This window comes from Engystomops pustulosus, chromosome 6 (assembly GCF_040894005.1).
Source record: "Engystomops pustulosus chromosome 6, aEngPut4.maternal, whole genome shotgun sequence".
Lineage (NCBI taxonomy): Eukaryota > Metazoa > Chordata > Amphibia > Anura > Leptodactylidae > Engystomops > Engystomops pustulosus.
In genome coordinates, this window is record NC_092416.1 from 135,614,535 (window position 1) to 135,626,862 (window position 12,328).

A 12,328-nucleotide genomic window follows, 5' to 3' on the forward strand; every position below is an offset into this window, starting at 1 on the left:
TGCGCCGCCATCGCTGTGAAAACACCTGCGATCGGTGCTAGCTGCTATGCAGCAAAGACTTACCGGCTATGGAGAGGGCTCAGCCCGTGAGCCCTCTCCATGCACCGGGACCCGACCGCCGCCGTGAATACACGGTAAGCCTATTACCGGTGTATAAGACGATCCCAGACTAGACAGAAGATTTTTCTGTCTTCAAAAGTTGTCTTATACGCCGTTATATACGGTATATATATAAGAGTTAGTTAAAGGGTTACAAAGACATTTTTTTAAATGTACTCAGGATAACAAAATAACACATTCTCTAATTTAATGTTATTAACAAAAATACAACAATTCAAAGATATAATTCCAACCTGGTGTACACAATTTTGGTTGCCTCTGGATCCGACCCTGTATTTTCTGAGTTTAGGGTCAGCAGACATCTTGTTTTTCTGTCTGACTGCTGCACTGAGCTTCTCTCTGCTCCCTGCAGTGGCCCCCACCCTTGCATTCCAGGACCTGGTCACACAGATACACACGGAGACTTCCTGCCCGAAAACAACAACACATGGTGAGGAGAGCTACAAGCTACAGGAAGATAATATCTTTATCCAGGGGAGTGGGAAGGAGGTATATAGCAGAGCTAATAATGTATGGTATGGCTGTTATAGCAGAGCTGAGATAGTCATGTGTAATATGCATCTCATGGATCTCATCATCTTTCAGCTCTGATCTGTCTCATCTCTTTTTCTATGTGTCAGATACTAATACAATGTTCAGAAGCTAAATGAAAGTGTTAATAACCCTTATAATCTAACAACATTGTCAGCAAACAGAATCTCATAGCACTAGAGGGATCATGAAGTGTCTGCTTAGAGAGTCGCCTTCCACACTCTGGAATTTTACACTGATCATCACTGAGTTATAGGAGCTTAAAACAGCAATAAAACTTAGTAAAACTTAGGCTGATTTAGCTTCTTTGGCTACCAACATCATGTTCACATAGCTGGTTGGCTCCCTCAGACATGCTGCATCTGGTGTGCTTTATATGCTAACAAAAATTGTGCTTAAAAAACTCGTCTTTTACTTGAGTATATTCGGTAGATTCAGGGATTCTGGGAACTAGGCAAATAAGTTTTCCAGGATGAAACAAGGAAAACCAAACCTCTTTTGCTACCTTCTAAGACAGCTCCCTTATCATCAAGTGTGACTATCAGGAAGCCTAATGACATGATGTGGGATTAAAGAGGTACTAAGACAGACAAACCAGATAACAGGTAACAGAAATCTAAGGGAAAGTAAAGAGTCCAAAGCATGTAACACAGCACAAATCAGAACATAAGTCCAAGTTCTAGCAGCCGGACAACAAAACAAAACATTACGGGAATAAAGATCCACAGCATAGCCAGATTTCTGTGACTGTGAGACTGTGTGAGAAGGTATGTGATATAGGTCCCCAGGTCTTAAAAGAAATCTACTAATTTTAAGTAAAATGAAACTACACATACTTACCTATAGCTGTCTTCTTCTCTCTCTCGGCGCTGGTCTTCTTTAATGTTAACACACTAAAGAGTTATAAAAAGCAGCTATAAAGCTCAGGGCATGGAAGAGGGAAATTTCTATCATGCGGGATAGAAGACCAGCAGCTCATGATCGTGGTTGGTCTATGCACTGACCAAATTTCACGGACAGGCTAATGTGCAAAGGACGGAACTTGGTGCATCATAGTTATATAGTCAGTCATGTGCTGTATGTCCACGGGCGTGTGCCGCTGGCCTAGTACATCTAACCAAAGAAGTGACTCTTTTGTATTCTCTTATCGAAACAATTATTTCCCTGATATACATCAACTCTGCTGCTAACCAATTTATTTTACATTGCAAATATATTCAAAATCCTTTTCAATCCTTTTCCGTCCAAAAGACATTCCACCCAACATGCGCTGAACCCTCTAAGATGATTTTCTGCCAGGGAAACTTACCCTGTGTATCTCTCTAGGGACTTGTTAATTTGCTCTTTTCCACATGAATGAGACTCTATACATAGTCATAGAAACCATGTACTACTGGTTTGTATACAGTGCGTAGAAGGAACATTTTGAAGGTCATCAGTTAATTTCAGGCACGTAATACAGGACATAAAAATCAGGAATTAGTTTCACAGCAGCTGAAATCTTAAGTTCAGAAAACAGGATAAACACCTCTGAAACAAACATCTGTCACATAGGGATTTATAGAGAAGCAGAAAGTAAGAAATTATTTTAGAAAATATGACTCAACATTGCGATGTTCCTCAAGACTATTTTCGTGACTGTGGCTCCAACCTTAGCAGACCATGCTTACTAACATTGTATGCTACTATGGAAACACACACAGTGTTTAATGGGACATTAAGCTAACGCAGGTTACAGTACATGTAAGTGCATGAACTTGGTCACTGTGACCTTCAAATACAACAGTAGTGATACAGCAGCTTCATGTAACAGACTTATGCATCAGATTATAAGGCCCCTTCCACACTAGCGTTGCATTTCACGTCAGGGTGCAATGCGTGAAAAACTGACGTTTTTGGCTGCATTTTTGTTCCATTTTTCCTTGGAGTCATTAGCGTTTTTGCGTTTTTCACGCGCGTGTTGTTCGCGGTTTTTTGCGTTTTCGGTGCGTTTTTCACGTGCGTTTTTTTAAGTCAATGGGAGACTCAAGCATTTTTCAAAGGGACCATGGTTCGGGAATAAAATGTTTTATTTAATTGAAAAAGAATGTCTTCTGATAAGTTAGCAGATGTATGCAAACATCTACAATCTTTTCTTCACTGTTCCGCGCGTATATTATCTCCCGACAAGTTAGTAGATGTGAAGAACAGTGAAGAATAGAATAAAAACAGTGAACACAGTGAACACAGGATCATTTAAGTGAAAAACACAGTAAAGAACACAGTGAAGAATAGATTACAGATGTTCGGCACATCTGCTTACTTGTCGGGAGATACGCGCGGAACGGTGCGAACAAAATAGTATGTGAAGAACAATATATATGTGTGAAGAAGACATTGCAGATGTATGGAAACATCTGCAATGTGTTCTTCACACACATATATATTGTTCTTCACATGCTCTTTTAGCTTCTTATTCCTTGGTTTAAAAAAGAAAAGAGGGATTTTGAGGAATTATTTGCATAATTTCTCAAGCCTATTATTCTTAAAAACAAGGGCATATGAAGCTTAAAGAAAAGTGGATCATGTCAGAGCAGGTACACATCAGTATGCCAGTGTGCATGGTTTACAATCCTTCATCCTGGTGGTAGATCCATGTGTAGTTGCTGAACTGAGTAACTGCTGTTCAGCTAACACTCAAATGAATTTAAGATGTGGAGTAAAGAAACCACATTCTTCCTTTTACACATAAGGCCTCAATTAGCTCAAGTTTTCAAGATGCAGGATTTAAACTTCTCTCCTAACCCAACTACATTCCTATGTGTGTTGGAAAAGAAGAAGATTCCCTACTACATGTGTTCTGATCCTGTCTCGCTCTCGACTTATTCTGGTCAAAAGTGAGTGAGACAGCAGTTTGACCGACAGAAATTGGGGTAATCTAGGCTCTGCTCTGTTTCTCTGCCATCACCGTGAGATCCCATTGACAACTTACAAACATTTGAGTTTGCGTTTCATAGATATGACATAGCAAATAAAGCAGTGGGACCAAACCAGGACATCCGTCAAGCAAACATATTTTGCAAAAAAACACCCCTTTTTGCAAAATATTGTAGTTCTGACAGCCACAGCATGTATTCCCTCAATGTGGAAGAATTCCTATCCTCCACCCATCACCTTATAGTGTTCCAAAATGAATGTTCTGTAGATGGAGAATTTGATTTCTACAATACTGTGGAAAGGTTTCACAAAACATGGTACAGTACATGGACAGAGCTCACAGATTCTACAACCTTTGTCTGCAACAAGCATAATACCGATGCCAAATGCTGGTCATTTTGTTTTACGTTATACATTTATTGTGCAGTATGGATGATTTATTGGTATCGCTACTTTTACAAAAAGAATGTGCAAGAATTTGCATGGAAATATATATTCCATCTTTATGTTCCTTATTGTACTGCTCTACCTTATGTAGGTAGCAATGAACTGATGTAGTGTTGTTCTATGACCACAACACCACCAGGACCAATACAAACTGTACACTGTAACACTGAAATGCAATCATTAAAACGTAAAACTTTGTTTTGCTACCAGGTTTACCCAGAACTATAGTAGAAGATTTGTTGTATGAATAAAAGAATCGGGCACTTCATAGTGTATTGAAAGGGTTCACAATCACCATCATAAAGCCCATAGGTCATAAAATTGGTGCAATACATAAAAAAGTTGTTCACATGAAAACAGAAAGATTATCATTCTATTGTATTGTTGTCAAGATTATGCATTTTAAATTGTTTAATATAATGTTAAGTATTCATATCTTTGATTTTTAAAGGGAACCTGTCACCTGGGACCTCATTTTCACTAAAGACAGATTGCAGATGCACATTACAGCTGCATTGCACATTTGCCTCTTTGTCTTCTCTAAGCATTTGCATTACAACATAATCCTCTCTGTAGTCCCAGGGGTTGGGCTTTGGTTTGAATACATTTCAAAAAACAACATGTGACTTGTCTGTGCTGCAGACTTCTCAGCTCTCATCCCTCACCTTATTGCTTATGTACAGCTCCTCCCTCCTGCTCCTTCACAGAGCTCACTGCCTGCCTGGACATCAGTGGGGGAGGGGGGAGCTATACAGGAGCACATAGGTGGGGGCTGAGAGCTGAGCTGTCTGCAGCACAGGCAAGTCACATGTTGTTCTTTTTAAATGAATCCAAACCAAAGACCAACCCCTGGGACTGCATAGAGGTTTCTGTCAGGTAGCAAGGTACGTTACAACACACATTTGTATTGTAATGGAAATGCTTAGAGGCAGCAGAAAGAGATATGTGCACTGTAGCTGTAAGGGGCTTTTTTAACCTGTCTTTAGTGAAAATGAGGTCCGTGGTGATAGGTTCCCTTCAAAGAACCACTGCATATCAGCACTGCAGCAACATGGCAGATATTATACAGCAGTATTGAGTAGTGTTCCACTTCTCTGTGTGTGTTTGTGCTGCAAGTGTCAAGAAATGTAGTTTTCAAAACAAAATATATTATAAAGTTTGCTTTTTTCACTATAACTAGTCATTTATAGAAATAATATGCCATATTGTTAGGACTATAACAGGCACTTTACTGTAAGACACACAGCAGATTTAATCATCCAAAAAAGGAAAAATATATTTGACACAAATTAAAAATTTCTTGTTGGTCAGTCACAGGTACGGCACACATGGCTCTTCTACATCCAACCACTAACACACAGCTTTGCTATAACCATTTACTCACACACCTGTTGGTGCATTCACACACTCAGTTATACTTTATACATTCATTCACTCACGTTAACATACTCAGTACTGCTATATCCATCCTTGCTCACTCACACACACAGAACTCTTCTTTGTATCTAGTCCCAGACGCAATGAGGTCTCTAGCCCAAGCTCATGGCAGCATGAAAGCATTTGAGGACCTTGCAGTGATTCAGGAAGCATTGTATCACATGCTTCTAACATCTCTTTAGTTCTTGTAGTAATACTCGTGTTGGGAAAGGAGAAAAAGGGAGCAGTGCAAAGTATCTGCTCTCTGGAGTGAAATGCTTTGTCAGCAATTTACCTGATCTCCAGGACAGCGATCAGGAGGGTCTGATTGGGCTGGATCCTCCTGACCTTCGAACTATAAACACAGGCACTTTTTAGCCAGATAATTTCTTGCTAAAAAGTCTATTTTATAATCTGTTAAATGGGAATCTAATCCACTCTTTGAATCCAGAATATTTACAAAGTTTGGTTCTCATCAATATCATGTAAATATCACGTAAATGTAAAGAGTATCTCTCACAGCAAGTAGTTGTCCTGACAGAACACAAGTAGTGTGCAGTATTAATTTATGGCTAAAACACCCTCCTTTTTCATGATGTCATGAAGTCTTAATTAACATGCTGTGCCTGCTTCATTACCACACTGCGCCTCTGGCATTTATTAATTATTAAAACTATAAAGATGAAACTATAATTCTAAACCTTTATCCATCTGAATGAAGGAACTCTAGCATCGTATGGAGATTCATGGATATAGTCATGCATAAAAATAGCTTTTAAAAAAAAGTACAATATCTGTTATTAAAGGAGTCTCCTCAGGAGTTTCTCCATTGACATGAAGGGGGATCACACGTCTCCTATTCCCATTGTTGGACCAGAGATCTTTCAAATATCCTGTGGTTAGAGGAGAAGTATCTTTTATGGGAATTCCCCTTTAAATATTATCATTATTAAAGGAGATGTTTTATTAGTATGAGAATTGATGCAAAGTTGTGTGCATGAACCCTATATGGTGGCACAGTGTGCTTCTACAGGTCCTGCCAGTAGGCACTTACATAATACAAAAATAATAGTATGTTTTTGTCTCTTTCTCTACAGGTCGAAAGTTTCTGATAGCCAACGCTCAGATGGACAACTGTGCTATAATCTACTGTAATGATGGCTTCTGTGACATGTTTGGCTACTCCAGGGTGGAGGTCATGCAGAGACCTTGTACTTGTGACTTTCTAACTGGTCCAGAAACCACCCACAGCAGCATCACACAGCTTACTCAAGCCCTACTAGGATCTGAAGAGCGAAAACTAGAGATTTTATACTACAGGAAGGAGGGTGAGAAAACATTTTTGCTAAGAGATTGAATGTCCTTAAATATTAGAAATTAGTTGGAAATCAAACCACTGAAAGTAAGATGACTTATCTGCTGGCTTCTGCCTTTCTTCATTACAAATGAAGAAAAAAAATATTTCTATAATAGTTATGTAATTTGTGTAAATTATCCCTACTTCCTGGTAATCACCACACCCAGGAAATGCATGACCAAATAATAACTGTAGTCACAGTAGTGCTGGGAAGTGAAAGTATTCAGCCCCTTTAAATTTTTCACTCTTTCTTTCATTGCAGCCATTTGGTAAGATGAAAAAAGTTATTTTCTATTGCTCATTAATGTACACTCTGCCCCCATCTTGACAGAAAAAACAGAAATGTAGATATTTCTGCTAATTTATTAAACAAGAAAAACTGAAATATCACATAAGTATTCAGCCCGTTTGCTCAGTATTGAGTAGAAGCATCTTTTGAGATGGTATAGCCAAGAGTCCTTTTGGATATGATGTGTTTTTTTCACCTGGATTTGGGGATCCTCTGCCATTTCTCCTTACAGATCCTCTCCAGTTCCCTCAGGTTGGATGGTGAATGTTGGTGGAAACCATTTTGAAGCTTTTCCAGAGATGCTGAAATGGGTATAGGTCAGGGTTCTGGCTGGGCCAGTCAGGAATGGTCACAGAGTTGTTCTGAAGTAACTGGTTGATTATTTTAGGGTCATTGTCTTGTTGGAAAATGAACCTTTGGCCCAGTATTAAGTGCAGAGCGCTCTGGAAGAGGGTTTAATCCAGGATATCTCCACATTTGGTCACATCAATCTTCCCTTAAATTGCAACCAGTCATCCTATCCCTGCAGCTGAAAAACACCCCCAAAGAACAATGCTGCTACCACCATGTGTCACTGTTGGGATTGTTTTTGGTAGGTGATGAGCAGTTTTTTTTACCTGCTTTTCTCCATACATACTGCACAGAATTAACAAGAAAAAATAAATCTTTATTTCGTCAGATCAGAGAATCTTATTTCTCATAGTCTGTGAGTCCTTTATGGGTATTTGTATACAGCTTTCATATGTCTTGCACTTAGGAGAGGCGCACTCTGTCATAAGGCTCCAACTGGTGGAGGGCCGCAGTGATAGTTGACTTTGTGGAACTTTCTCTCATCTCCCTACTGTTCCTTTGGAGCTCAACCACAGTGATGTTGGTGTTCTTCTTTCCTTGTATCACCAATGCTCTTCTCCCACAATTAATTAGTTTGGATGGCCAGGTCAAGGAAGAGTTGTGGTTGTCCCAAAATTCTTCCATTTGAGTATTATGGAGGCCACTGTGCTCTTAGGAACCTTGAGTGCTGCAGAAATTATTTTGTAACCTTGGCCAGATCTGTGCTATGCCACAATTCTGGGCAGTTCTTTAGACCTCTTTAGACCTCTTTAGGCCTCATGATTCTCTTGTGCCCTGACATGCACTTTGAGCTGTGAGGTCTTATATAGAAAGGTGTGTGCCTTTCCTAATCAAGTCCAATCAGTTTAATTAAACACAGCTGAATGAACAGTATGAGGGGGTAAATATGAGTGTCACAGCAAACGATCTGAATACTTATGTATGTAAATTTTACGTTTTCCTTGTTTAATAAGTTAGTAAAAATGACTACATTTCTGTTTTTTTCGGGTCAAGACTAGTGTACATTAATGAGCAAAAATCTGAACTTTTCTGGTCTTATCTATTGGCTGCAATGAAACTAAGAGTGAAAAAATTGAAGGGGTCTGAATACAAAAATAAGAATAAACTTGCTAGTATGACCAATCATCCTTGTATACATTTACCATCTTTTTGATAGAATTATTACATTTTATAAATGTTAATGAACGGGAGATACATATTCTATTACAAATTCCATGCCTTCCTATATCGTAGAAAGGAAGCAAGCATAGAAGGTTTTCTGCAAGAATATATGAGCCCTTGATACCTAGGATATTCTTGAGCACAGCCCACAGTCCTCTTCTTCACCTTACCTTGTCCTAGGGGTGATGCCCTACAATATTTTACACTGCATGAGGATTAATGAGGGTGAGTTTTATACATTAGGACCCCTATTCCGAGCTGATAAAAATATAATTTTGATTAAATGGTAACCCATTTAATTTATACCCCTTTATACTTCTGTCCTCTTACTTTGCTACAGAGGTCTGTCTGCATTTGCAGCTTTTGGATATAAACATAAATATAATAGCAGATTTCTGATGGTTTATTAAGCCAGTGACCTATTTCATGTCCTGTTAGAATGTACCCAGGCTTTCTCAAGAAAACCATCTTGATCTTGAGAGCGGCGTTAAGTGGTCCTTCGACCTCAGGCCATTGGGACTTGCACAATGGAGAGCCGCACTTGCTAGTATCATCATATTAGAAGATCAGGAGGAACATTACAGCAATGGGGATGGCCTGTTAATGTACCCCATGGGAATTTCTGAGTAGGACGGGAATATATTAAGGCAGAAGATCCCACTAGAGCTGCTTACTATTTAGGGAAGTCAAAGAGAAAGCCACATTAATTGTTCATTCTAAATTAGGACCAAGAATAAAAGAAAGAACAAGAAAGCAAAGGAAGGACACGATTCTTATGTAGCTGTGATAAACCTTATCTCCTGGGAGGTTTCAGATTTTCAACTTCTCAGAGAAATATTATGATGTTATATGATGTTAATTTATTTTAGATTTTAATACATGGAATTTTACACATAAATGTTGCATTCAGTTTATTTCTCTTTGCACATTGAACCTCTAAGGCTGAATCCCTGTGATCGCACATGATATTTAAAGACTGTAGACTGTCATGCCAAGGTCGTGCCTGCTTTTAACACAACTCCTTGGAGACTTTCATCCCAGAATGCATCTGGAAACCTACTATAATGGCTGGTAATGCACAATGTATAGCATGCTGCTGAAAGGTGTGAGGAGAGCTGCTAGTCATAGTGTTTGGTGGGTTCACAGAAAATCTGAGAGGCACATGATTCTTGTTTTCTGACTTTATTCACTGTAGATACAGTAGAATTGTGTTTGTGCTCTCATAGATGCCATGGTACTATACCTATATGTTTGGAAGAGCGTAACATAGATGTGAATAGAGCAATGCTAAGAGGTCACCCTGGGATGCTTAAAGGTGGTATTAACCTTCAGCAAAAAATTTATATTGTTGTTTTAAAAAAGTTATGCAATTTTCTGACATATTTTCCATATAAATTACTCACAATTTTCTATAATCTGCTTGTTGTCATTCTATAAAAAGCTTCATTGTTTACTTCCAAAAGATAATGTCCATGGTCATGTGATGTCACACGGGTGAATGATTCCTTATAGTGATCAGAGTTGTTGTTATAAGGAGCCATGCACTTGTGTGACATCACATGAACACAGTGGGGCAGATTTACTTACCCGGTCCGTTCGCGATCCAGCAGCGCGTTCTCTGTGCTGGATTCGGGTCTGGCCGGGATTCATCAAGGTAGTTCCTCCGCCGTCCACCAGGTGGCGCTGCTGCGCTGAAAAGCATCTGAACGCGCTGGAGTTCACCAGCTCGGGCTGAGTGAAGGTAAGCGCGTCCCAAGCGACACATTTCTTTTTTTAAATGTGGCGGTTTTTCCGAATCCGTCGGGTTTTCGCTCGGCCATGCCCCCCGATTTCCGTTGCGTGCATGCCGGCGCCGATGCGCCACAATCCGATCGCGTGCGCCAAAATCCCGGGGCAATAGAGGGGAAATTGGCGCAAATCGGAAATATTTGGGTTAACACGTCGGGAAACCGCGAATCGGGCGCGAATCGGGCACGAATGACCCCCAGAAGCTTCCTTAGTATAGTTTCTTTATGTTTAACTATTAAAACAAATATGCAAAAAAAAAACCTTTTCCAAAATTTATTTTTGCAGGTTCATAAACTGAGCTGCATGTGTTTTTTTATTATTTTTTAAAGGGTTATTCCCACTTTGGCAAATTCATGTTATTGTTCGTATGATGCAAAATTATACAATTTTCTTTCTGTATGAATTCCTCACGGTTTGCTAGATCTCGGTTTGCTGTCATTTTTTAAAATGTATTTTCTGTTATAACTGTACATGAATGGGGCCTGCACATGAGGAGGTGCATAGTATAGAACATTGGGGCACATTTACTAAGAACAGTGCAGTCTGTACTAAATGCAGTTTACCTGTGTACAGTGTAGAGGGCGCCAGATTCAGGATTTATAGTGCCCGTCCTTCATGAATCTGGCGCCCTCTGCACTGCCCCGACAGAGTGCACCACTTTTTTTGGTGTACCTTGCGTGCAGCACAATTATGTCCAACTTTGCATTTTAAATTGGGCGTACAGTCCGACTGAGCACCGGAATGCCCCCTAATTTGTGTCGCATGGTGGCTAGTGCAGCTGCGCCACAAAAGGGTCGTGTGCGACACATATGAGTTGCAGACACTTCATAAATACCTGTGCAAGCAGTTTGCACATAAAACAACATGCAAAGTCCAACGGAAAACTGGCGCAAGGGCTTTAGTAAATGTGCCCCATTATTATTTAAAAAAGAGTACCATTAATTCCATGCTACTCTACACTTGAAAAGGGTTTACATTGCATGAAAACAGTTACAAAATAAGTGAAGTGGATACATAATTAGATGACTGAACTGATACAAGTGGACATGGCCCTAAAGGCTCACAAATATATAACACATATATCACATATATATAAATATATATATGTATAGCAATGTCATAGGGAAAGAAGACCTATAGGACTCTTTCTCCAGCACCCATCACCATCGCATTGCCTCTGCTTCCAATATTGGCATTGTGAGGGTCCAGAACTGTCAAAAATCCTGTATTTGTTATTGGCTGTGGCAGTGTGGTCAAAGGGGGAGGATGGCAGCTTTATGATCCATCCAACAACTCCTCCTAATGTCGCAGTCTCAGCTGTCTTAATAGCATGTCTCCCAACATTCCCAGATTAAGCAGAATAGTCCTGAATTTTTGGGCTATGTCCCACTCTTCGGGGTGGCGGGAAGTATATCCCAGATTTCATTTCTGTCACTGTTGAGTGTAATAGTGGTACAGGATTCTGTTGGCTTCCGGCTCTATTATTATGCCAGTGTAGTTGAAGTAGAGAGGCGCAATGTGATGATGTCAACACCCCTACCTGACTCAGAGCCGCTGAGAGTAGCGTAAGAGAAGAACGCAGAGGTCCTGCAGGGGATCCAGGAAAGGTGAGTATAAGTTGTTGATTCATTATTATTTTTCTACAAAAAGAAGTGGAGTCCACAATAATAGAGGACTTTATTAGTGGGGGGGGGGGGGGGCAAGGTGGAGCATATCTAACGGGATCTTTAGAAGGAAAGGGCATTAAATGTTACAGGTCAATTAGTTGATGGGTCATATTAAGAGTGCATTATAAGTTGGGTGCCACAATTGGGAGACATTACAAGTGGGGGACCACAATTGGGAGACATTACAAGTGGGGACCACAATTGGGAGACATTACAAGTGGGGGACCACAATAGGAGACATTGCAAGTGGGGGACCACAATAGGAGACATTACAAGTGGGGGACC

The 12,328-nt window shown here is 40.0% G+C and overlaps 1 protein-coding gene across 2 annotated transcripts in view; it reads left to right on the forward strand.

Moving 5' to 3' along the window:
* KCNH6 (potassium voltage-gated channel subfamily H member 6) overlaps positions 1-12,328 on the forward strand; it is a 150,695-nt gene that overhangs the window by 46,328 nt on the left and 92,039 nt on the right. For both annotated transcript variants that reach the window (XM_072111176.1, XM_072111177.1), the window contains exon 2: positions 6,528-6,758. In XM_072111176.1, coding sequence (XP_071967277.1) covers positions 6,528-6,758 — 231 coding nt within the window. The remainder of the gene's footprint in view (positions 1-6,527; positions 6,759-12,328) is intronic.